This window comes from Tamandua tetradactyla, chromosome 13 (genome assembly GCF_023851605.1).
Source record: "Tamandua tetradactyla isolate mTamTet1 chromosome 13, mTamTet1.pri, whole genome shotgun sequence".
Classification (NCBI taxonomy): Eukaryota; Metazoa; Chordata; class Mammalia; order Pilosa; family Myrmecophagidae; genus Tamandua; species Tamandua tetradactyla.
Window position 1 is genome coordinate 90,603,500 of NC_135339.1, and position 23,365 is coordinate 90,626,864.

The following is a 23,365-nucleotide window of genomic DNA, read 5'->3' on the forward strand; positions in this document are numbered from 1 at the left end:
ACAGTTTTTGTTATTAAGCTCTGCGACCGATTGGGTGAGGCCCACCCACCCAGGGTGAGGTCCTTGACTTAAATTCCACCGACCGCAGATGCTGGCCACACATGCCAGGGAGGCTCTCGGCCACACCTCGACCAGCGTTGGGTTGACTGCTGGGCACTGGAGCTCGTGGACACATGGACTCGCTGTCTCAGATGCCCCTTCAGTCTCCCGTGGGTCCTTTTTCTACATCATTGAAGGCTTTCTCCGGAGCAGGGGGCTGTGTCCGTCGCAGGAATGACGGTGGCTTTGTTTGCCCAAGAAAGCAGCTCACCTGTTGGGGACAGGTGCAAGGGCAGGTGAGAGAGTCTGGGGAGGGTGGCCTGTGCGAACACAGATTGCATTGTCTGGGTGCTAGTCTTGGCAGGCCCAATGAGACTTTTTATGATATGAAATTGTCCTTAGTTTATCTCACAGCTTTGTCACACCCAATTTTTTTTTAACATAAAATGTGATCACCTTCAGCTTGTAAAAATAATCATCATCTCATCATCTCTCTTTTAGAAAAACTGTCCCTGGGTAATTGTATAATGATAGAGAAACTGCAAAAACAAAAATGTAATTCCTTGAAAATCATTTTATTTATGATCATCGTTTCCTGACGAAAGAGGAAATGGATTGGTGCATGTTTTCTAAATTGTCACTGTAGTTTTGTTTTTGACCCAACTTTGTGCTCACTGGTGCCCCTGGCACCAAGCCTGGGTGGGAGCTGACACTGAGGCAGGCGCTGCCTAGGAACGTGGTGTGGGTGATGTCGCCTCGGCCGGCAGGTGTCTGAGGTCCTCAGCGGGCAAGGGTGGCCGTGCCAAGGCCTCGGGGGTGTTGCCCATGCCTACTCCCAGCAAGGGGGTCTCCGTCAGGCAGGGCGGGGGGAGAGCTGCTCACTGACAGGCCCAGCCTGGCTCTGGCTCGTCTGGAGACGGGCCCTGAGCTCTGACAGCTGTGACCGCAGGCCACACACCCAGGCTGGTGGGTGCAACGTCTGACCCTGGGTGCCTCGCTGTGATGCATGCAGGTCCCTACCCAGGGCCAGCTCTGCTTTTCATCCCTCCTGGGGGCACACAGGGCAGGGAGCTACTCCAGCCACACCAGCAGCTCCCCAAAGCTGGAGCTTCCTCTGCCAGTGCTGGGATCTGGGGCAGCGCCATCAGCAGAGCCTTGGACCTGGGCTGGGCTTTCCCACCAAGAGCTAATGTGGAGGTTCAGGGCAGCTCCCAGCCAGCTTCCTGGGCCACCCCCTTTCCCAGGGCACTGTCTGCTCCCCCAGGACCTCGGATGTCTCTGAACACCTGGAGTGGGCTTGTGTAGGGGGCAGGGGGGATGTATGTGGGAGGGGAGGTTACGGGGGGATGTGTGCATATATGGGGGGATGTGTACAGATGTGGGGGATCTGATTGGGGGGCCTGTGTATGTGGGAGGAGCATGTCTGGCAGGGGCCATGTATGTGTATATGGGGTGGTGTGTCCGTGGAGGGGACTGCGGTCTCGGGGACCACGGCCGGACTGATGGCCCAGCAGGCAGCCTGTGTGTCCCGCTGACCCTCGTGTCCCTCCTCCCAAGGCTGAGGGGCCATGCGCCTTTGGGTGGCTGTCAGCCGGCGGTCAACCAGACCTTCCTCCATCCTTCCACTCCTCCCTGATCTGCCCTTGGGGAAGAGGAGATGGTCACCCGTTCCCTGGACAGCTCAGGCTATCTGAGCACTGGTCCCTCACCCAGGACACCAGAGGACATGGGTGGGCACAGGTCCTGCGCGAGACAAAGGCCAGTGGGGGGACACCCACGAGATGCACATCTTTCTGCCTGCGTTTCTCTCTCTCTCTCTCTCCCTCTCTCTCTCTCTCTCTCTCTCTCTCTCTCTCTCTCTCTCTCTCTCTCTCTTTCTCTCTCTCTCTCTCTCCCTCTCTCTCTCCCTCTCTTTCTCCCTCTCTCTCTCCCTTTCTCTCCCTCCCTCTCCACATGGACTTCTTCATCAGTCTCCTTTTAGCGATGTGTCTGTGGTTTTCCGTCTGGGTGTGTGCAATTACCTTTCTTCAAAAGCAATTAATTTCTAACCCTCATCACCTCAGATAAGAAGCACGGCCTTTGCAACTTTTCCTTGTTAACAAGCAATGCCTTCCTGAAAAAAGGTAGGAGCACTCTGGATACAGCTGCACATGCTGAGCTGACAAATTGCCCTGCTTAGGGCTTTTTTGTTTTAAATCTTTCATTCATGTACGAAGTTATCTCCATACCTGAAACTTGGAGAACGACTGGCTATTTTTGTTGTTGTTTTTCATTTGCCATGAAAACCCAAGCTTTCTGTTTGAGTTTGTGTGCTTCCTTGATGGATTTTTTAAAAATCAATACTTGCACCCTGTGGGCAATAGCATCCTGATTTTACCGAAAATGGGCATGTTGGTCCTGGGTGCTGGTGTCTGGGCTGTGGCCTGCCAACCACACCAAGCAGCATGAACGAGTGCTGAGTACCCTGGGATTCAGCCCCCTGCTGTCGTGCTCCCCAGGGTATGTGAGACACACGGGAAGTTGACCCCTAGGTGAAAGTGGCACTGGGTGGTTTCGGGACCCATTTGTTCCCTGGGCTGTAACCACCCTGGTTAAAACCAGCTGGCAGTCAGCAGTCTGGGTTTGTCGACAGGAAAAGGGTTTGGCTGGCCTCCTGGCATTCACACTCCTTCCTGAGCCGGGAACGTGTGGGGCGGGTTGTGGCTGGGAGTGGGGGAGACACTGGGGAGCGGGGCAGGGGCCGTTTTGGAAGGGTTTGCAGCATTCCTGCCATTTTGGGCTCACGTTATTTCTTGTGCATAGGAGGGCTGGGAAGGACGGCAGAGGGCCGTGTGGGGTGGCCCAAGAGGGAAGGTGGTTGGCCATTGTCCTTTTGCTCATCTTCCCCTGAAAAGGGACAGAGAGAGACTCTGTTGTACGAGAGGAGTGGGGCCTGCCTGAAGCTGCCAAGGAGGGTGGGCTTTAGGCAGACACAGAGAGGCTGTGGGGCATGGGGAGGAGGAGGTGCAAGGAGAAGGAGGAGGGGAACAAGGAGGGGACCCGGGGACGAGGGACGAGGAGGGGACTTGGGGATGAGGGACGAGGTGGAATAAGGAGGGGACTCGAGGAGGAGGGATGAGGAGGGGGCACAGGAATGAGGGACGAGGGGGCACGGGGAAGAAGGACAAGAAGGAGGCTCGGGGAGGAGGGACGAGTGGGGAGGAGGGATGAGAGGGCCTCGGGGAGGAGGGACGAGGTGGGGCTCTGGGAGGAGGGACGAGTGGGGAGGAGGGACAAGAGGGTCTTGGGGAGGAGGGACGAAGAGGGCCTCGGGGAGGAGGGAAGGAGTACAGGGTGAAGCCGTGTTCTCTGCACACCAAGCACCCACTTTGGCTGGGGGCACGGGGAGCCTCGCCCCGCTTTGGAGACCAGGAACCGAGGGCCCAGGACACTGATGAGCCAGAGCCTTGAGCTTCTAGAGCCCGCGGAGCTGCGCCTGCCCGTGTCCCGTGCGCTACACACAGCACCTTCAGAGCAGGCTGGCTGGATACCTGGACATTAGCACGATGTCCACTAGAGGAAATGGGTTTCCCTCCTGCCCCATCACAGTCGCCCATTGGAGTTTGATTCTGCTTCCTTCTCCTTTTGTCCTGCATGCCTCGTCCTGTGGTTATTTACCCGCAAGTCTGTCTGACCACCTGATTTCAAATTTGGTGAAAGCAGAAATAAGACATGGGATGTGTTCACCCTTGTCTCTTCAGCCCCTAACTCTGAGCCTGGAAGGGTTTCATTTGAATTGTCACATGGTAGTGGGTGTCAGAAGCCACCTAGTGACTTAGCACCCACACTGGAGGTCGACCAGGTGTCTGAGAATTTCTCTGGGCCAATTTCCAACCATGAGTTTGAACTCCTTACTCCCTGGGCTCGCCATGTGCCATTTCCCAAATTGCTGCCTTTCCCTGACACTTCAGTGGGGCCAGGACACTGGACACCATCATTATCCACCCATGTCTGTTTTGTTCCTGGGGACCCAGGCCCACAGTGGCCTCAGCACCAAAGAGGAGTCGAGTGGCGGTCCCAGGGCACCTGGGGACGGGGTGCCCGAGCCCCGGCCTCTAGCCCTGCCCAGGGCACACCCTGTTCCCGTGGTGGCCACAGATGGGATGGATACACTCAGGCTGTGGAGCCAGTGCCCAGAGGTGCCGGGGGCTGTCCCTGCATGGCTGGCGTGTTGTGTTTCTCTGGGAAAAGGCCGGATTCCCAGCCAAAGGTGGGTCTGTGTCTGAACAGGAAAATGTGTTGTACAAAGTGTACTTTCGGTTGAATAACGGGCCGTTTAAGAGGAGGAGGAGGAAAAGACGATGTGTGTCCTGTGGACTGGGCCTGGCTCGGACAGGGGTCCCCCTGAGGCCTTTGCAGGCCAGGCCAGGCGTGACTGGGCACCTGGAGACGGGGCTAAGCTGCCCAGCGTCCTGGCAGTGACCCCCCGGCCGGTGGGCCCTGCCCCTCAGCCATCAGCCTGGCAACACTGGTGTCCATCCAAGCCCTCTCTTAATGCTGCTTTCTGGCATTTATCCTTTGGGAAGGGGGGAGGACTCAACTCTCCCCCACCCTGACAATCACAGAAGGACCTTCCTGAAGGACAAACAGACAGTGCTGGACATGAACTTTCTCAGTCGATGACCACAGAGTCCAGGCTTGGAGACTGGGGCCCTTCCTGGACACACAGGTGTCTGCCCATCAGCTGCCTGCCACCCCCCAGCTCCCTCCCTGTAAATGTGCCTGTCGCTTTGCTGTGTGCAAGTTTCCCCACAGCACCTGGGGCCCTGGCTGACAGCGGGCCTGCTGGTTATGATAACCTGCCCTGCCCCAGGGCTTCTGGTTTACAAGGTCCCCCCACATTTATTATCCTGTTGAATCCTCTTGTTTTACTAATCAGGGAGCAGGCTCAGGGAGGTTAAGTGTCCTCAGATGGGGGAGGGGGAGACAGAGAGAGACAGAGAACAGAAAGGGGCAGACAGACAGAACATGATGGACAGAAGAGGCTGCACCCAGCGCGTCTGCAGCCCCCGTGGCTGGGCTCTTTGGAAAACAGCTGGGTGAGATGGAGGACAAGGAAATGAAGGGACCTACCGTGACGGCGCATTTTCCTCGTATTGATTCCTCCAGAGACCTTCACTGAGCATCTCGCCTGCTTGCCCAGGGTGCCGTGTTCTCCGGCCCCTGCAGGCCTCTGCCAGCTCCTGCTGGCCACTCTGCTTCCTGCCCCACTGCCCCTCCTCTGCCTGGGCAGCTCCTCCCCCTGAGAAGAGACACCCCCGCCCCCAGCACCCTTGGAGACCCCTCTGGACAGGGGTAGGCGACCTGTTAGGTGAGGTGCACCTGCTCGTGCAACACCATGGACTTCCTGATACGTCTCCACGGCCTCGTGAATATTTGATTCTTGATCTCTCCTGCCGAGCTGCAAGCTCTGGGGAGCAAGACCAGGGTTTGCCCTGTTTGGCTGTTTCTTTTAACTCTCACAAATAGTGGACATTCAGTAAGTGCTGAATGAATGAATGAACAGTGAACAAATGAACAAATAACCAAAGAAACCAGTATGTGAAAGTCTGTGGAATTTCACTCAACCAGCAAGGAAATCCAACTCTTCAAAACCCAAAGTGTATCATCAGCCCAGCCTGGAAGGTCCAGCCTACCCCCTCCTTGTCTCTGGGCGTCTCCAAGTCTGGTCCCAGTAGGCTGGATGCTGCAAGGCCCGGGGCTCCCCTAAACGGATGCAGTCCACCTGTGGGGCTGCCACCCTCTCTTCTGCTGCCCACACTCGTGAGCCGGGGCTGGTGGTGGGGCGCAGGCCTCGGCGCCAGGCTCCTTCCACGGAGCGGGATGGCGGCCGGGAGCTCTCAGCGCTGCCATCTCACCCAGCGACTGTGGCGTTCCCAGAGGGGCCGGGAGGGGGGGGTGGGGGCGGGGCGGGGGGGCCTGCTCTTTTCCTGTCCGGGCTGCAGCGCTCCCTCCCATGTTGACCTTCCCCGGGGCGTCTCTGACCGGCCTCTGTGAAGCGTGTCTCCTCTGCTGCGTGGTGGCCTGGCAGTGGGGACCTGGAGCCCGGCGGGCACGACTCAGGCCACAGGGCCCAGCCACCGCCAGACCCCAGCAGCGCCCCACGCCTCACCTGGGCAGGTGCGAGCCTTCAGGAGATCAAAGGCCAGAGAGACAGGAAGGGGGCGCCTCGAGGGGGTGTCGGGGAGGAGGCGGGAGGAGGGCTCGCCTGTGCGACCCTGATTCCAGAGGCGTCCATCCCGGGTGCCTCGGGGCCCCGTCCCCACTCCCCTCCTCCCCTCCTGTGCTTTCCAGTGGGCTCATGCGCGTTGTCCCTGTGTCCCATCCATTGTCACATTTGTTCCAGAGTTTTCACTATTTAGTCATTACAAAGTAAGAACTTTAATTATAAAATGATATTCACATTAAAGTAGTCCAGCACAGGTGTGCGAGGCCGTACGCCGTGCCCTCCCAGCCCCGGCCACGCGCTCGTCAGTGCTGCCAGAAGCCCCCTGCGTGTGTGATCGGGTCCTGTCCTCTCTGCCTCGCCCAGCGCCGGGCAGCCGCACTTCCCGTTCAAGGACAGCGTGCGGGTGCTAGTTAGACAAGGAGGGGGGCCCGTGCTGGGAGGCCGAAGTCCTCGTGGTCTCAGGAAGTGGTGGCAGGAGAATCTGAGCCTGTCGCCCCCGCTGGCCACTTACCCTCAGGCCACTGGTCATCAGGGTCGATGGGAAACATTAGCCATGGCAGGGTAAAGGTGCTTTTGAAATATCTGCAGGGAATCGAGGCTGCCCAGTTTTGCCATACAACTTGCAGAGAAAAGTCCCAGCTCCCTTGCAGCCCTCGCTCGTTCCATTTGTTGCACAGTGTAAATCTACAACTCTTAATTTAAATTGTTAGTAACACTTTTTGAATTTGCGTGAAATCCATGTCACCATTACGAAAAGCTGAATTTCTGTTTTCAAGGAAGTTGATGCCAAAGTAACTTGCACAAAGTATGGATATTTACCTTCAGCCTCGGGATGGATAGCATCACCACAGACCACAAATACACCAGAAAAAAAGTTTTTTGCCGAGAGTATCAATAGCTACTCAGTAACTGTTTTCAGCCCCATAGGCTGGAGGATGGTGAACAGACACAGGCACAAAGACGCACTTCAGACCTGGTGAAAGCAAGACTTTTCACTTAGAGCAAATGCCTTCTCTCCTGACTTACTTGCCCATTTTCAATCCCAAATTCATCGTGCACTTCACAGAAGGTGAACAATAGTTGTTTATGCTCCCAAAAGCAGAACTTCACAAACCACCAAGCAGTCAGTTACTGCCAGTAGTAGTTCCTTTTTCCCCCTTTCATGGAATTAAGTCCAGTTTGGATGTTCATTTGGTGAAAGGTGATGCATGGTTTGAAAGGATTATTACCCTAAAAAGCCATTTTTTATCCTGATCCGTTTTATGGAGGATTGGAAGCTTGATTAGATTATCTCCGTGGAGATGTGACACGCCCAGTTGTGGGTATTAAGCTTTGATTAGGGGGAATTTTGACTCCACCCATTCCAGGTGGGTCTTGATTCGTTTATTGGAATCCTTTAAAAGAGGAAATATTTTGGAGTGCGCCTGAGAGCCACAAGAACCACAAGTACCCAAATCTTAGTCTCCTATTCAGGCCCTGCTTTAGACTTCCCGCCTTCTGTACCTCCTGGCCCCTGACACTTATGCCACCGGGCATCTCAAATTGCACAAGGCCAAGGCAACCCCTGCAGTGTCCGTTCACTCACACTCAAACCTGCGTCTCCTTGGTTCTCTGCCTCTTGGTAAACCCAGCTGCCCAAGTTCTCGAGGCAAATGCAGGCGCCGTCCTGGCTGCTCTGTCCCCCTCTGCATTCAGCCCATCAGCTGGCCGTGGTGGCCTCCTCTGCAGCCCCGGCCTGAGGCCCCGCGCACCTGTCCATCCCCAGGACCCCGCGCAGCTGTCCATCCCCAATACCCCACTCACCTGTCCATCCCCGGGGCCCCGCACACCTGTCCATCCCCAGGGCCCCGTGCAGCTGTCCATCCCCAATACCCCACTCACCTGTCCATCCCCAGGGCCCCGCGCACCTGTCCATCCCCAGGACCCCGCGCAGCTGTCCATCCCCAATACCCCACTCACCTGTCCATCCCCAGGGCCCCGTGCAGTTGTCCATTCCCGGTACCCCGCTCACCTGTCCATCCCCGGGGCCCCGCACACCTGTCCATCCCCAGGGCCCCGCACAGCTGTCCATCCCCAGGGCCCTGCGCACCTGTCCATCCCCAATACCCGGCACAGCTGTCCATCCCCAGGGCCCCGCGCACCTGTCTATTCCCGGTACCCTGCGCACCTGCCCATCCCCAGTACCCCGCACAGCTGTCCATCCCCAGGGCCCCGCGCACCTGTCCATCCCCAGGGCCCCGCGCACCTGTCCATCCCCAGGACCCTGCGCACCTGTCCATTCCCGGTACCCCGCGCACCTGCCCATCCCCAGTACCCCGCGCAGCTGTCCATCCCCAGGACCCCGTGCACCTGTCCATTCCCGGTACCCCGCTCACCTGTCCATCCCCAGGGCCCTGCCTTCCCCAGCGTTGCCATGGCTGCACTCGCGCTCCTCACATCCGGGCTTCACCGGCAGCCAAAGTGACCTTCTTAGACGTATCGTGCCACCCAGTCCACTGCACTGGGCGGTCCCGTGGTCAGAGTAGCTGTCCCCTCTGCACCCCAAGGCCTGACACTCTCGTCTCTCCCTGTCGCTGCCCTTCTCTCTCACCTGCCGGCATCACGGGCTCTGTGCCAGCCATTCCCTCGGCCTGGAAAGCTCTGTCATGCAGGTCTCAGCTTAAAGGCCATTTCCTGTAAGGGCCTAATCTGCCCACCCTCTGCTCCTGCCCCACGCCTTACCTCAGTCCCTGCACAGAGCTGCTCACTCATTACATTCGCAGACCTTCTCACTTTGGCCCCCATCTTTCCACCCTCCCCCATCTCTACTTCCTTTATTCACCAGAAGACCCACTGAGCGGAACCGTGGACTGTCTGGCCGGCAGGACAGGCCTGAGCTCCTCCAAGCCTCTGTCCTCTGTGTGTGTCCCTCCCTGAGCTCTCCCACACTGACCCCACTAGCACTTTGTAGTAGGGACGTCTTGCTTGATTTCCTTGCGGTTGAGTCCTTGGATATTATAGTTGGCGGCCGGCTGTCCTTCCACGTGTTCTCCTGGCTGCGATGGCACTCCTTTAGAGAAGGGCAGGATGGTATGACCTTTGCATCCCCAGGACCAAGCCAGCTTCCTGATGCACAATCGTCATCCACTGAAGAGCACGGAAAAGCTACCAAATGGAACACAGAGGTGGAGTGCGAAGCAAACCAGGAGCGGAATGGCTTTGGGAGAGAGCAAAACCAAAGATAACTTTGTTGGAAATAGATTATTTGGGCCATTTCGGTTCTGGAGCTCCCACCTCACACTTAGCTTCTGCCCCATGGGACTTGGTAAGGGCACAACAAATATAATTAAGTACAAATCGTTAATATGTATCCTAGATTTAATGGCCATTTTAAGAATCATTTTGGTACTGAGTCCTGTCTCTGCATGCCAGGTAGCGTGTGTGAGCCCTCTGAGGCCCAGAAACTGGGAATTTTTATCAGCCTGGCGATGAAAGCGCTGTGCTAAAGGTAGCTCAGAAGTGGGACCGGTCTTGAAGTCAGCAAAGGTCAGCGCCCTCTGCTGGTCATCCGGGAAAATTGCCTGCTGCTCCACAGGGCACTTGGAAATCTCTCCATGTCCAGTACAACAAACCATCTTTTCTTTCTCAAGGGTGCCTGCCTTCTCTTAGGTCATTTAGCATTTGGACAGAAGGGTTATCAAATTAATGCATGTGATGAGAGCAAATGCTTCAACTAAGGATTCTACATCTCTGGAGTTTTAGTAAACCAATTAATACTTCCCAGTCAATTATTTGCTCAGATATTTGAAAATTATTGTAGCAGTGTTTAAGAATAGATTTTTTAAAGGGCAGCATGTTCAGAGCTTCCTGAAATGGAAGGGACATTGCAGCATGGATGGAGGGGTAAAGGAGGGTTGACTCAAGGGGTCCTGGGTTCGAATCCTGGCCCCTCCACTTCCTCCAAGGAGACCTGGCCCAGTTCCTTATCCTCAAGGAACCTCAGCTTCTCCAGCTTTCAGTTCTGTGATGACAATATCCACACAAATGATTCAATATGTGGTCAGTGCTATTTTGTGTGTACATGTGTATAAATCTAAAATGGGTATTTTGGAAACAAAAAGAGGAAAGAAGTGAACGCATTGATTTCACTCTCATCGCTGTTCTGGGCTCATTATTGTAATATGCTTGTAAGGGTTTCCTTCCAGTGGAGCTGGAAGAAGGAATAGGGTGGCCACACTCATTCAAACATCTTCTCTCTTTACAAGCACGAGCATTCATTGTGCGAGGATCTGAGGAATTAGTGTTTCTCAACGTAGGTTCTGAAATTGGTTCAGAAATGTCCATTCGCATTTCCAAGGGAGGAGGCTTCTTGGGGGAAAGGGCTGTCGGTGGGGACTGGGCATCAGAGCTGACCTTGATGGGGTTCAATGGATGGGGAAGGGCAGGGTTGGGGAGACGCCCCACCCCATGGCAACTCAAACTTGTCAGCCCCTACCCCCAGTCTCAGGGGCGGGGACCACAGCCCACCCACACTGGTGGCCAGATGAGCTCTAGCAGGGGCTTCCAATCCTCCTTACCGATGATCTAAGGTGTTTTACAGGAGGGAGCACGGGTGGGTCCGAGATGACTGCCCTGGGGGTTGGGGACCAGGGCACTAGGCTGGCCTGGCTGTGCCTCGGGACCCATCCGTGCCCAGCACAAACCCACCTTCCTTCCCAGAGGCCTGCCTGGTGCTGACAGAGGGGAGCTGAGCAAGCTCTGGCCTCCCGTGGTGCAGAGAGCATGAGCAGGGGGTGGGGGAGTGGGGGGCAGGCAGAGGCCAGGGAGCTGGCTGGCATGCGAGGGAAGCAGGGTCCCCCTGCCCTGCCGGCAGAGGGTGCCCAGGGGACTACTGCGGGACTCCCGCAGCAGGGGGCAGAGTTTCCAGGGCAGAAGGAGAGGGCCGGGCAGGCAAGGCTGGTGAGTGGGGCAGGGCTCCTGACCAGGAGGACGATTTAGCCAGGGGACGGGGGCTTGGAGGAGAGGTGGGATTAGCATCTAGGGTCATGAAAGGTCTAGAATGCCAATCACTAGTGGGGGGAGGGGGGACGGGGGAAGGGGGCCTGGGGGCTGCAACTGGGTCTGGAACTAGAGAGTGTGGGCTCAAGCCCCAGCTCCGCCCTTCCTGACCAGTAACCACCACCAGGCTGAGCCTGTCCAAGCCTCAGGGCCACCCTTTGAATGAATCTAGCGTCGGTACCTGCAGTGCTGGGATGGTTCAAGCAGATGGTAAGGAAGCTGCAGCGAAGTTCTCGGCTCCCAGGAAACATGCAAGATAAGGCAGCTCTTACCATCCCTGTCATCTTAGGAGCATCCTGGGAGCTGGGAACTGCACCCTGGAGGTGTTATCTGGCTCTGGAGCGTGGGAAAGGCTGGACCAGGTAGAGCTGGGGTGGGGGCAGTTCGGCACGTGTGGTCTGAGCCCAAGTCTGGAGCCAAGGCCTGCAAAATTGGGGGTGGGGGTGGGGTGCGGATTGTGGCCCTCAAGACTGCAGAGCTCGGACCTGTGCAGATGGGTGAAACCACTTGTCTGACACACTGGCTGTGCAACCTCAGGCAACTTAACCAAACTCTCTGAGCCTCAGCTCTTCAGCCAGTGCTAATTAACTCCTCTCTGGGTTACCATGATGCAAAATAGAAACATTGCACTCATGTCTCACAGGGCACAGTACAGCATTCAGCCAGTTGGGATGAGGTTGATGCTAGCTGGCAGCCCAAAGCTTTTCAGAGGGTCTCTGAAGCTGCCTCTCAGACCTTGGCTCATGGTATTTCCAGAGTTTCTCCTGTCTGGACACCTCCAAGCCCTTGTTTAACTCTCCCCATCTCTCTGCCCCCCGATAAAAGAAAAATTAACCTGGACAGTGGGATAGTTTGTGGTGTTACTGACCCAAATTGCGTTAAGTTGGAATTATTTTCCAAACGCAGTTCTAGATTGTGCCGGCATTTGTAGAGTCGTCCCTCCCTAACCCTGATTGACAGAACAATGCACAAAAGAATCCCCGGCCCCTTTCCCCCGTCCCCAGCCAACCCTGTTCCTCTCCCGGAGAGGCCTCTGTGTCCTCCATGCTGTCCCTCTGAGCCTGTCCCTGCCTCTTGCAGGTCTGCCATGGAGCCCTTCTGTCCCCTGCTACTGGCGGGGTTTAGCTGGCCCCTTGCCAGAGCTTCCAAGGGCAACGGGACCACCGCGCCAGAGGGCAACGGAACCGCGACCTCAGGTAAGGCCACACCTGCCGAGGCCCACCTGCCCGGGCCGGCCCTCCCCACTGCCGCTGGCTGCACCCTCAGGACCACCAGGGCGTGTCCAGGGGAGGGGGCCACGAAGGCGAGTAAGGCAAGGGGAGCAGTGGGGTTGCTTTCTCCCCCGTGGAACACCTAGGCCAGGCCTGTAGAAACAGGCTGGAAACACTAGTTGTTCAGAATCGACTTGAGCGAAGTTCGGTGCTGGGGGAGCAGCAGGCTGAGCCTCTGACCCAGTTAACAGCTGATGGAGGCAGGAGAGCAGGGGGTCAAATCCCTCCTCCTTGAGGAACCGGCTCAGACTGGCCACCGGCTTCGAGGATCAGGTGGGGAAATCAACGATAGTCTGGGACTCACCTGAAAACAATGAAGCAGAGGACGGGGGTAGGTGGGGCATAGATGAGCCAAGCCGATCTTGCGCTGATAAGAAAGTTGGGTGGTAGATATATGAACGTTCATTATTCTGTTCCCTCCTTTTTTGCATTTTGAAAGTTGAAAAAAGAAGGCTAACATTTTTTTGGCAAGATTTTGGCGATGGATTGTGGTGACGGCAGCCCAGCGTTGTGAGTGCATTAACACCACTGAATTGCACGCCTGAAAGCGGTTAAAATGGGAACTGTTATGTCAAGTAGATGTATCATGATAAAACATTTTTAAAAATTAAAAAAGGGAGAAAGGGTCCACTGATGCATGCTCCACCGTGAGTGAACATCAGAAACCTGCTCGGTGAGAGGAGCCACATATTCTCCCATCCCATTCAGATGTCCAGAGAGACGAGCCCTCAGGGACGGAGAGCGGATGAGTGCACGGCAGGGGCGGGCGGCGGGAACGGGAGGGACCCCAAATGGGCACGAGGGACCCTATTGGGAAGATGGAAATGTTCTAAAACTGGATTATGGTGATGGTCGCACAACTGTGTAAAAGTAGTAAAAGTCATTGAATTGTACAAATCATTCCAATGAATGGATTTTATGGTATGGAAGTTATGCCTCCGTGAAAGAAGTAAATGCGAAGTTAAAAATGAAAAGGAGGCGCAAAAGAGGAAGAAGGAAAACAAAAGCAAAGGCTCTTGATTGGTACCACCTGGGTTCAGACTCCCTTTCTACGACTTACTGGCTGGGGGACCCCTTTCTGGGCCTCACGATCCCCATCTGTGGAATGGACGGACGGCAGCCCCTACTTCCTGGCAATGCTGCGAGGATTAGAAGAGGCCGCCTGGCCTGGGGGACACCCCACCCGTGTGGGCCGGTGGTGGCGCTGCAGTTGGCGGGGCGTGCATCGTCATGAGTGGCTCGTCGTCCCTCCAGCCCGGGGCGTGGCACCCTCAGCACCCCCGTTATCTCCTTCTTGCACAGGTGCCCAGCACAGAGACGCCTGCTGGGTGAGAGCGCAATCCTGGCGTGGGCGCGGACCTCTGTGCAGCCTCGCCACCTTCCCTGCTAGACTCACCTGGCTGCCGGCTCCTTCCATGACCAGGGAGGCCAGCCAGAACTGGTCCCTCACCCTGCAAAGGGGACACGTTGCCTGCTCCTCTCCCATATCCGCTCCATCCTCTTCCCTCTCTTACACCCCTGGATGCAAAACCCGAGGCCTGCTCTGGCAGGACACCCCTTGCTCGTCTCAAGGCTCAGGAAAACAAACATCATCAACCTCCCTCCATGCAGTTAGTGGTGGGTGCAACCCCCACCCAGTCCGGGGGGGGTCACATGATCCACCTAACCCTGGACAGATGTCCTACGCACGTTGGCCCCCAAGGGGAGGGAAGAAGCGAGGCTCTGTCTCTCTCTCCAGCCCCCCAGCCAGGAGGGCGGCTCTCAGTGTCCACCCAGTCTCTGCCAACAGCAGCACCCTTCACTAGAAACCTAAAACCATGACAAAGAAGGGCCAGATGCTGACAGCAAATATAAACAACATCTGTCACGCTGTCCTCTTTGCAAGCCCAGCCCCCCGGCTGCAGGGTCATTGGAGTGTCTCCATGCCCAGGGACTTTTCAGACTTGCCCCGAGGATGGGTCCTCCCTGTCCAGGGCAGAGAGGAGCTGGCACCTGCTTGCCCAATGCCCAGCCCCTGCAGAAATGGCTACTCCGGAACGCCTGGCAGACTTCCCGATTGTCTCTTCACATCCACCAGCCAGGAGGCAGGGCATCAGCTTGCCTGAAACAGGGCAAGAATGCACACTGGGGACAACCCCTCGCCGGGCAGCACCCAGGACCCGGCAGGATGCAGTCTAGCTCCTCTCCTGGGCCTTCCAGCGCATTTTTAAATGAAAGCATTGGCTAATAAGATTGCCCTGGATGCCAGGTGCCCTTTTAGGAAGAGGGGCTGCATGTCTCCTCAGCACCCCCAGAAGTGAATAGTAAACTCCCTCCTGGTCTTCAGAGCTGCGGGCCCGCCACCTCCACGTGCCCGGGGCCCTGCTGGCCGCACCGCAGAGCGAGTGGACGCTGACTCCACTGCCCGGCTGCAGATTAAAAGGCTCCTCCAGCCCAGAGTTCTGGAAGGAATCCACCTGGCAGCCGCGCACTCTGAGACTCTGCCTGTTGCCTGGAAGAAGTATGAAGTGTCATCTGGGATGGCCACAATCCTTTGCCACAAAGTCCGAGTAACAGGAAATGGTTTCGTTTGCTCACTGAGCAAAACGTGCTGGACAGTGACCAACAAGCATTCTTTTATGCAAGGAATTGAAGGTATATTTGAAGTATATAACAATGTTATCTATATGATATGAAGAATTCCTAAAAATTATTAAGAAAAAATACAGTAGGAAAATGGACAAAGAATGTGAACAGGCAAAATACAAGTATCTAATTGATCATGCAAAAACATGCTCCACTCTTTAAAAATTAGGGAAATGCAAATTAAAATGACATAATTTTGTTTCACCTATCAGATTGGCAAAAATGAAAAGGATCGTTAAAATCCAGGGTATATCCTTTCTAGGGGGGTGTAGAAGTTAAAATTTACGATATGGCACTTTGACATGCAAGTTCTACTTCCAGGAGCTGTCCTACAGAAATACTGGTAAGGTGAAAAAAAAAAGATATATCGATGATATAGCTATAGATATGACTATATGTGCAAGGTGCAGAATTGTGAGTAATAGCAAAAAAAAAAAATTGGAACCATCCTAAAAGGCCAACCAAAAAACAGCAATTGATGCAGCCACTGGACAGAATGTGCAAGCTCCACGTGTCCTGGCATGGAGCTCTCCAAGACAGAGGGCTGGATGAGAAGGGCAGGTGCAGCCCTGCTGTACAGCATGTCATTGATTTCTTCACCTTTAACTCCGCTCTGCTGGATGTGTCCTCAAACGGAGAGCGTCTCACAGTTATGATTAGCGTCATTTCTTTTCTTTCTCGGTGGTGCATAAAGTAAGTGCCTCCTCTGAGTATCCATTGCCTCTTAGATGCAGTGAGAGAGCAGTGCAACTCCATCCATTTAACAGACCTGGGTGTTTGGAAGGTGCGTTTAGAAAGTGTTGGGAAAGAGCCAAATCCAAGATTGTAACTGTTTAACTCTGGGAAAGAGCAGGAGAATGGCAGGTGCACACTTATACTTTGTGTTTGGTTTGAATGTTTTACAAGCAGCCTCTCTCCCATGTTGGGTATAAGATGAGAACCAGGCAAAAATGTGCAACAAGGTGGAGAGTGAGGAAAAACGGAGCTGTCCAGCACCCTCTGCTCAGGAGTGGTCCCCGAGCTCACCATATGCATCCCTGCTGTCCTCCTCTCCTCTCCCAGCCTCTTCCTTCCCACAAACCCCCAAGCCGAGTATATCAGCTGTGGAGGGCACAGGAGGAGGTGGGAGCCAGAGAGAAGATCTCGTTCAAGGCCCCTCGTTGGTGGGCCTCCTGCCCCAGCCCTCTCAGGGCTTTCCAATCCAGCGGGTCACCAGCAGAATCGTTCCAATGTCTGGGACCAGATTCGAAGTAAGCACACATGCACATAGAGCCACACCCTTGCACACGCAGGCACACACGCCCCGCGTGTGCATATAGGTATGAAATTTGCATAAACATACTGACCACTTGGCTTTGGGCATCAGTGGGTAGTAGGCGGGGACGGCGGCTGCCCCACGTTGACCATCTGGGTCCTTCCACCCAAGAGAGGGTCCTTTCCGCTCCTCACCCTGACACTCTGTCCCAGCCACTCGGCCACATTGGCACAAAGTGAAAACAGAACATGACTCCAGAAGTTCCTCCTAGATGCCACTTCCCTGCCCGAGCCCACTGGTGCCCAGGGGCCACGCCCCAGCCTGCATAGTCTTCTCTCCAGCCCATGGTAGTTTTCAAAATTTTACTTAAATGGAATGTCTTACCAATATTTAAAAATCAGAGAGGTGTTTATATAAAAATTCAGGTTTTTTTTCTCCTTTTGAAAACTGGGAAGAGCTAGGCCCTCCAGGCTCCCCTTCCTGCTCGGCCCTCCTGGCCGATGGGGCGTGGACTCCCCCGTTTCCCAGCCCCCACCCAGCCTGCCTGACCCTGGGGGCGCCTTTGGGTTGGGGACCCCGTCCTCTGCCTCCAGAGCAGGGACCTCGCTGGCGAATGGCAGCCACTCCAGGGGGAGTTCTCGCACCCTTGGGGTCCGTCACGGGCACTTCGCCCCTTCCCCCACCATGGGAGGCGGGAGCGCTGGGACCTCTGCTCCAGGCTGGTGAAGTGGACGTGACCCACACGCCCCTGGCCATGCCCTGCTGGGTGGCCTGCAGCCAGGTTCTCAGGTCTGGGCCCATGTGTGTCACCTCCTTCTCTGACCAAGCAGTCCCTGCGAACCCCCAGGGGCAGGCGGTCCCCTCAGCCAGGCCCATCGAGCCTTGGGACCACGAGCTGGGCAGTTTAGTCACCGCCAAGGCAGAAGCTGAACCCGCAGCCAGACTTCTATGCAAATGCAGAAGTTGGGGTTTATATGGCAATGCGCTGGGAGAGGGGGTGCAGATGCAGAAGTCGGGGTTTATATGGCAATGCGCTGGGAGAGGGGTGCAGGCGCTGGTTCGCCTCCTCCTCCAGGAAGGCACGTGGGGCGCTCCCTTGGTGGGGCTTCCCTCCACTCTGGCCCTGGGGGTCAGGGCGTCACCCCCACAGCCAGGGCTTAAGTTTGCTCCGGTGCCCCGGTGGGGGTCAGGAAGGGGGAGCAGATTGGAGGAGGGGGGTGTCCTGGGGAAGGTGCTGCAGGTGGGGAAGGCTGCAGCCAGGTCTGCTTCCCCTGGGAGTCTGCAGTGGGTGGAGCAGCTCCAGAGACCCAGGCAGACGGAGCTGGGAGGGGGTGGCCATCGCCAGAGAGGAGAGGCATTGGCGCTGCCTGCAGAGAGGGTGTTTAGTTACACAGATGAGCTCTGCAATGGGCTCAGGAGAGGGCTACCTGCTCGTAACCTGGTTGGGTCTTTGGTGCATTTCCTCTTCTAAGTGTCAGTGAATTCAGTAAAGCATTTGTCATTGTCAGTAATAAATGCACCAAACGCTTACGGGGTTCAGCGTCCATACGAGACCCAGGACGTAGAGGGATGCTAGAGGGGCACCAGCCCCTACCCCAGGGAGGGTAAAGCAGAGGGGCGTGACCCCAGCCTCGTGCACCCCCTCGGTGTGGATGGCGACCACAAAAGCTGCTCATTTGCTACATCGCAGGGCTTTGTGGACACGGGTGGACCAGGACTGCAGAACAGCTTACAAACTGTAAAGTGGGGTTCCGATGTCCAGGAAGAAGGGCTGGTGGGGAGAAGGAGCTACTCTGCCCACCATGAAGTGTCTCTCTGGGTCCAGGAAGAGGACCAGGTGGAAGTGGGGGCTACTGTGTCCACTGTAAAGTGTTTTCTATCCTCGGAGAAGAAGGGCTGATGAGGAGGAGCGACTGTGCAAACTGTAAAGTGTGGTTCTGGCATCAGGGACGAAGGTTTGGTGAGTGGGGGGACCACTCGGCAAACCGCAGAGTGCAGCCTGGGCCGGGGACCTCGCCCCACCCGGGGCCGCCAAGGCAGACAGGCCTTGCTTTTGCCTCTGCAGCCCCCCCGGAGCCCGGCGCCCCCCGGCCTCTGCTCTTCTGGCTGCTGCTGCCCCTGCTGCTACTGCTGCTGCTGCTGCTCCTGGCCACCTACTACTTCAGGTAGGGGCTGCGTGCCTGCGGCCGGGGAGGAAGTGAGAGGCGCAGGCGGCCTAAGGGGCGGGTGTGGGGCCCACGCGCGGGCGCGCCCAGCGGGGCGTCTGCAGACGCAGCTCGGCCATGAGCGGCAGAAGGAGCTTCTCCCGGCTCACCTGGTGGGTATGGCCGGGCCGGGGCGCGGGGCGCTGGGGGAGCCGGCCTTGCTGACCCCTAACGCGTGTCGTGTGCCCCCAAGGTTCAGGAAGCAGAGGAAAGCCGTGGTCAGCGCGGACAAGAAGATGCCCAACGGGATCTTGGAAGAGCAAGGTACGGAGACTGCGAGGCGCGGGCGAGATGCCTTCTTCCTTAACGGACCGGGGTGGGGCCGCCAGCCTTTTAAAGTAAATTGTGAAATTCCTTCAGCTCTGCGAGGTTCATCTCCTTTCACCTGGTCCATTGTTGGCGTTGAGTTATAACCTTAGAATTTCACTGTTACAAAATCTCTCTTGGAGGAGATTTTTTTTTTTTTCTTGAAAATGATTTTTTTTTCCCCACATCTCTTTCTCGATGGCGTAAAACAGAAGTTTGAGACGTTTTTGTTTGTGGTTTCTTTGGAGAGACTGTTTATATCCTGTTGCTTTCAAAAGTTTTCGGCATATGCTTTTTTTCCCCCAATAACTTCTTCAAATTCATCCGAAGATGAGGCAGTCCAGTCCATAATCGAAAGCACGCACCTAAAATCCAGCAGCATTTTAGGCTTGAGCTGAATGCCTCCCTACCCAAGTGTTTCATGTTTTCCGAGGAGGATTAGAGTTGGTTGGGACATTTCCAACTTTCCTTTTAGATTTTAAGTTCAGTTGGTAGCTTGTCGGTGCTGCTTACAAAAGGCACTTTTTTCCCTCTTTCTCACACATTGAGGTGGCGGAAAAATGCGTGCACAGCAGATACTTTTTAAAATATTGGGTTGCACCAGTGACTACAACTTCCTGTAGCCAGCTTCTACCAAACAGTGGTTTGCATGAGCAAACTTGCCTTCAGACCTCAAACAAAATTTGACATCCAACCCTGAGGTTGAGTGATAATCAGCAACAAATGACCTGGCGAAAGCACAGTGCTGCAGCTTTGCACATCTGGGCTGCCTGCGGCCGTCCTCACGTAACAATGCAGCCTCCTGTGCCACTGTCCTGTCCTGCTTCCCAGCCCCCTGCCCTGCCCATTTCAACAGGCTTGTGCCCAGGGGCACCTCAGCCTTGTAGGAGAGGGAGGAGAGGGTGTGGCTGGGGAGCAGAAGATCACTGGAGCCCCGCTGTCTCCTTTCCCAGGTCTGGCTGGGGAAGGAGCCAGGCTTGGGGGGAACTCCTTGGCCAACTTCCGAAAAGACTGCAGGTAGAAACAGGTCCATTTGCAAAAGTGACAAAAGAGTGAGCAGGCAGATCTTGGCAAGCAAGCAGCTCTTTCCCCAGGGGAAAAGCACATGCTGGTGATTTCTCCTGCCCCCCCCCCCGAATGTGTGGAAGCAGTTTGTCCAGAACTCCAGCTGCAGCCCCACCCTTCCCCTTTTCAGCGCACCCCCACCCCGACCGCAGAGCAAGATGGCCTCTCCTGATCTCCCCGGGAGTTCATTGGATCTGAGTAACCAGGACTGTTGGTTACAAAGGAGAGGAGGCCTAGAGGGGCACTCGTGTCCCAGCGATCCCACTCTGCCCCGAGCGTTCTCCCAGAAACCTATAATTAGCCCTTCTCTATTTCCAAAAGTGAACTGGAGCTTGCAGTTGCCTTAAATCCTTTGTGGAAGGAGCAGGGGCTGGAGGGAAGGGGAGGTGGGGCGTGATGGAGTGAGCTGGAGGGCGAGGGCAAGAGCGCAGGAGCGAGGGGCTCCGCGGCTTCGGAGTCGTGCGGGCGCATCCCGGGGGCAGCGGCGTGGACCAGGGTGGGCGTGGCCTGCTTAGCCCGGCGCCGCGGGATTTCCTGGGCGCCCCTCCCGCCAGCCAGGCCGCTTCCACGTGGCCTGTGGCCCGCGGGTCTGCTCAGTGAGCCAGCCAGCGGCAGCGCGGCTAAGCGGGCCCCATCTCTCTTTTGGTCCCTCAGAGCAGCAGAGAGTGATGCTGCTCAGCCGATCCCCCTCGGGACCCAAGAAGTACTTCGCCATCCCCGTGGCGCACCTGGAAGAGGAGATCCGGCTCCGCTCGGCCGATGACTGCAAGCGCTTCCGCGAGGAGTTCAACGTGAGTTTGGGGAGTGGGGAGGCCTCCTGCTTCTTGCCTTGCCAAAGAGCGTCATGAAATACGCAGGCATAGTGCAAATGACGTATCCCAAAGGCTCGGCACCCTTCGCGAATTGTCACACGGTCCTGAAACACCCTGCTGCACTGCCCCTTCGTTAATGCACTCTCCTCATTTATTAAATGGGGTAGTTGGGTGAGAAGCTCCAGCTCAGTTACTCCCAGTGCCGTGTTTTAAAATTAACTGTTACAGAAGCGCCCCTATGCGATCAGGTGGAAAACCAGGGCCTGAGCATATAGCCTGGTGACAATGTCGGTGGAAAGCAGTGGAGCCACAGAGCCTCCTTTTAGAGGCTTCCGGGGGCCAGAGTTTAATGGGCGTAGTAAATGCCTCTCCTCCCACTTGCCACGACCTCCTTTAAACAGCCATCCGGGGGGCTGCTGTCTGATAGCCATTCTATGCGTACCCCTGAGCCCCAGCTCCTACTTGCTTTCATCCTGCCCTGCTGTTTTGCACAAATCACCTCCAGAAACTTAGCAGTGGCAACAGCTGAGAAAGTGGGTGTAGCTGACTCATAAAGTGCCCACAATTCTCCCACCAAAATGTCTCCAAAAAACACACCTACATATTAACGACACCTCCCCTTCTAGTAGTCAGTTCATTATTCAGCATCCTGTTGGGACTCCCCTACCTACAGGCACTGGGAAGTGCTATCCGGAGTAGTCCCGGTTGTGTTTCGGGTCTCCAATCTTCTGTCCATGGCCACGTGCTGGGTGTTGAGCGAAAGGAGCATGGGGTTTGGGGTGGGGAAATAAACTGGTGCTTGGCTGGGCTGCTCATACCTGAATGAGCCCACCTGAGTCCAGGTGCATCCTCTGAGAAATGGGGCTGGAGGTGGGCTGAACTCTCTCAGCTTGACCGCAAGACTCAGGCAGTGGCCTTTATAGACAGCCAAGTGTCGTGCCATCGTTCCATTTGCAGACAGCATGAATTCTGCCCCAGATGAGTGACTGTTCCCGTAGAAGCGTCTGTGAGGGCAGACAGGTCGACGGTGCATTTAAACTGTTCTCCTTAGTTTTTAACACAAGGTTCCACTGCCTTTATCTTGCTTCCTTTTTTATTGTTTCCAAGTGTGTCCTCTTTCCTTAAGAAATTAGGTCACACTGAGAGGAGGCTCCAAGCAGCACTGTTGCAATCTCTCAGTCCGACAACAGAAGTCTGAATTCTCCTTTTTCAAAACAGAACTCCCAGGGTTGGCATCTGAAAGACTTCTTCCCTCCCTCCTTGCCCCACTTCCTCTTGCGCTTTTGTTTCTCCCTGTGGTCGTGGTCGTGAGGCTTGCTGGCAGGGAGCTGTGAGTCAGAATGCCTGGCTCCGTGACATCTAAGCAAGTGCGACTCCCATTAAGCAAGGCTGCGGTTAGGGTGAGGCGAGAGAGGCACTCCCTCGGGGGCAAAATTTAAGGGGGCGTCAAAGAACTCAGTAGTCAGGATAAATATGTGAACACAGCATTTAAAAATATCAGAATTGATGCCAACCACACAATTGTGAATGAAGGCAGGATCCGTCTTACTTATCTTTCCTGCCACCTTGGGCTCCAGTATGGCTTCTTGCTGCACTCTTCCCGACCCCACCTTTATTTAAAGGTTTGATATTTGAATCATCATGAATAGTTTTGTATCAGCTTTAAAATTTAAAAAAAGAAAACAAAACATTGCTTTAAACTATTATTTATCTTGATAACAGAGTTTGGGGGACACCACTTCAACTTTTGTGCCCCGAGCGAGGGCTGCCCTCCCCTTCCCCTCCCCTGGCCCTGCCGTTGAGCTGCTCTTTCCGGACAGCAGCCGAATCCTCTCTGCAGAAATGTGTGAGGGCCTGAGAGCACTGGACTCGGAGTCAAGGGGCATGAAGCCCGGACCCAACTGGCTTATTGCTTTCTTGTCCCTGGTTTGCTCCCTTGTGAAGTGCGGGGCTGGCCGTGTCCTCTTGTGAGGACTCCAATGACATCTGGGGTCTGTCACACCCCTTCTTTCTCCCTCTGCCCCAAGCTGCTTGCCCAGAAGCCACAAAAGGGAAACAGGCAAGTCTCACAGGGTCCATCCAAAGGCGATTGGACATTTAGTTATTGCCGATGCAAAGTGACCTTGACGTGGGTTCTGGGGCCATAGGGTGGGGAGCTCACAGCCTGGGTGCTACAATCTGCCCACTGGGGTGCATGCCCCAGGTCTGCCTCTTACCAGCCTCGAGGGCTTGGGCAATTGGCTCCACCACCATTTGCCTCAGTTTCCCCATCTGCAAAATGAGGATGACCCCTGCCCCCACAGCTGTGTCATGTCAGGTCACTGAGGGAAGGTGTGTGACCGGCAATTCCAGGAATGTCCATTCTGTGTATCCCCTCCCCCTCTGAGAGACGCTGTCCAGGTCGAGGTGAGGTTCCAGCAAGGGGTGCCTTCCGGGTAGAGACAGCCTCACTCCAGCCTGGCCTCTCGCAGTGTCGTGGGCATGCACAGGGCGGGACCCCAGCACCAGCAGCAGCGGGCCAGGCCTTCGAGCTTGCCGGGAGC

At 55.7% G+C, this 23,365-nt stretch overlaps 1 protein-coding gene across 6 annotated transcripts in view; it reads left to right on the top strand.

Annotated features, from left to right (window-relative positions):
- Positions 1-23,365, top strand: part of PTPRE (protein tyrosine phosphatase receptor type E) — a 108,522-nt gene that overhangs the window by 54,013 nt on the left and 31,144 nt on the right. For 4 of the 6 annotated variants that reach the window (XM_077126407.1, XM_077126405.1, XM_077126404.1 and 1 more), the window contains exons 2-5: positions 12,365-12,480; positions 18,501-18,600; positions 18,833-18,903; positions 20,665-20,801. In XM_077126407.1, coding sequence (XP_076982522.1) covers positions 12,372-12,480; positions 18,501-18,600; positions 18,833-18,903; positions 20,665-20,801 — 417 coding nt within the window. In that variant the 5' untranslated portion in view covers positions 12,365-12,371. Of the gene's footprint in view, positions 1-12,364; positions 12,481-18,500; positions 18,601-18,646; positions 18,753-18,832; positions 18,904-20,664; positions 20,802-23,365 lie in introns of those variants that run through there. The other 2 variants (XM_077126409.1, XM_077126408.1) reach the window with 1 other exon arrangement.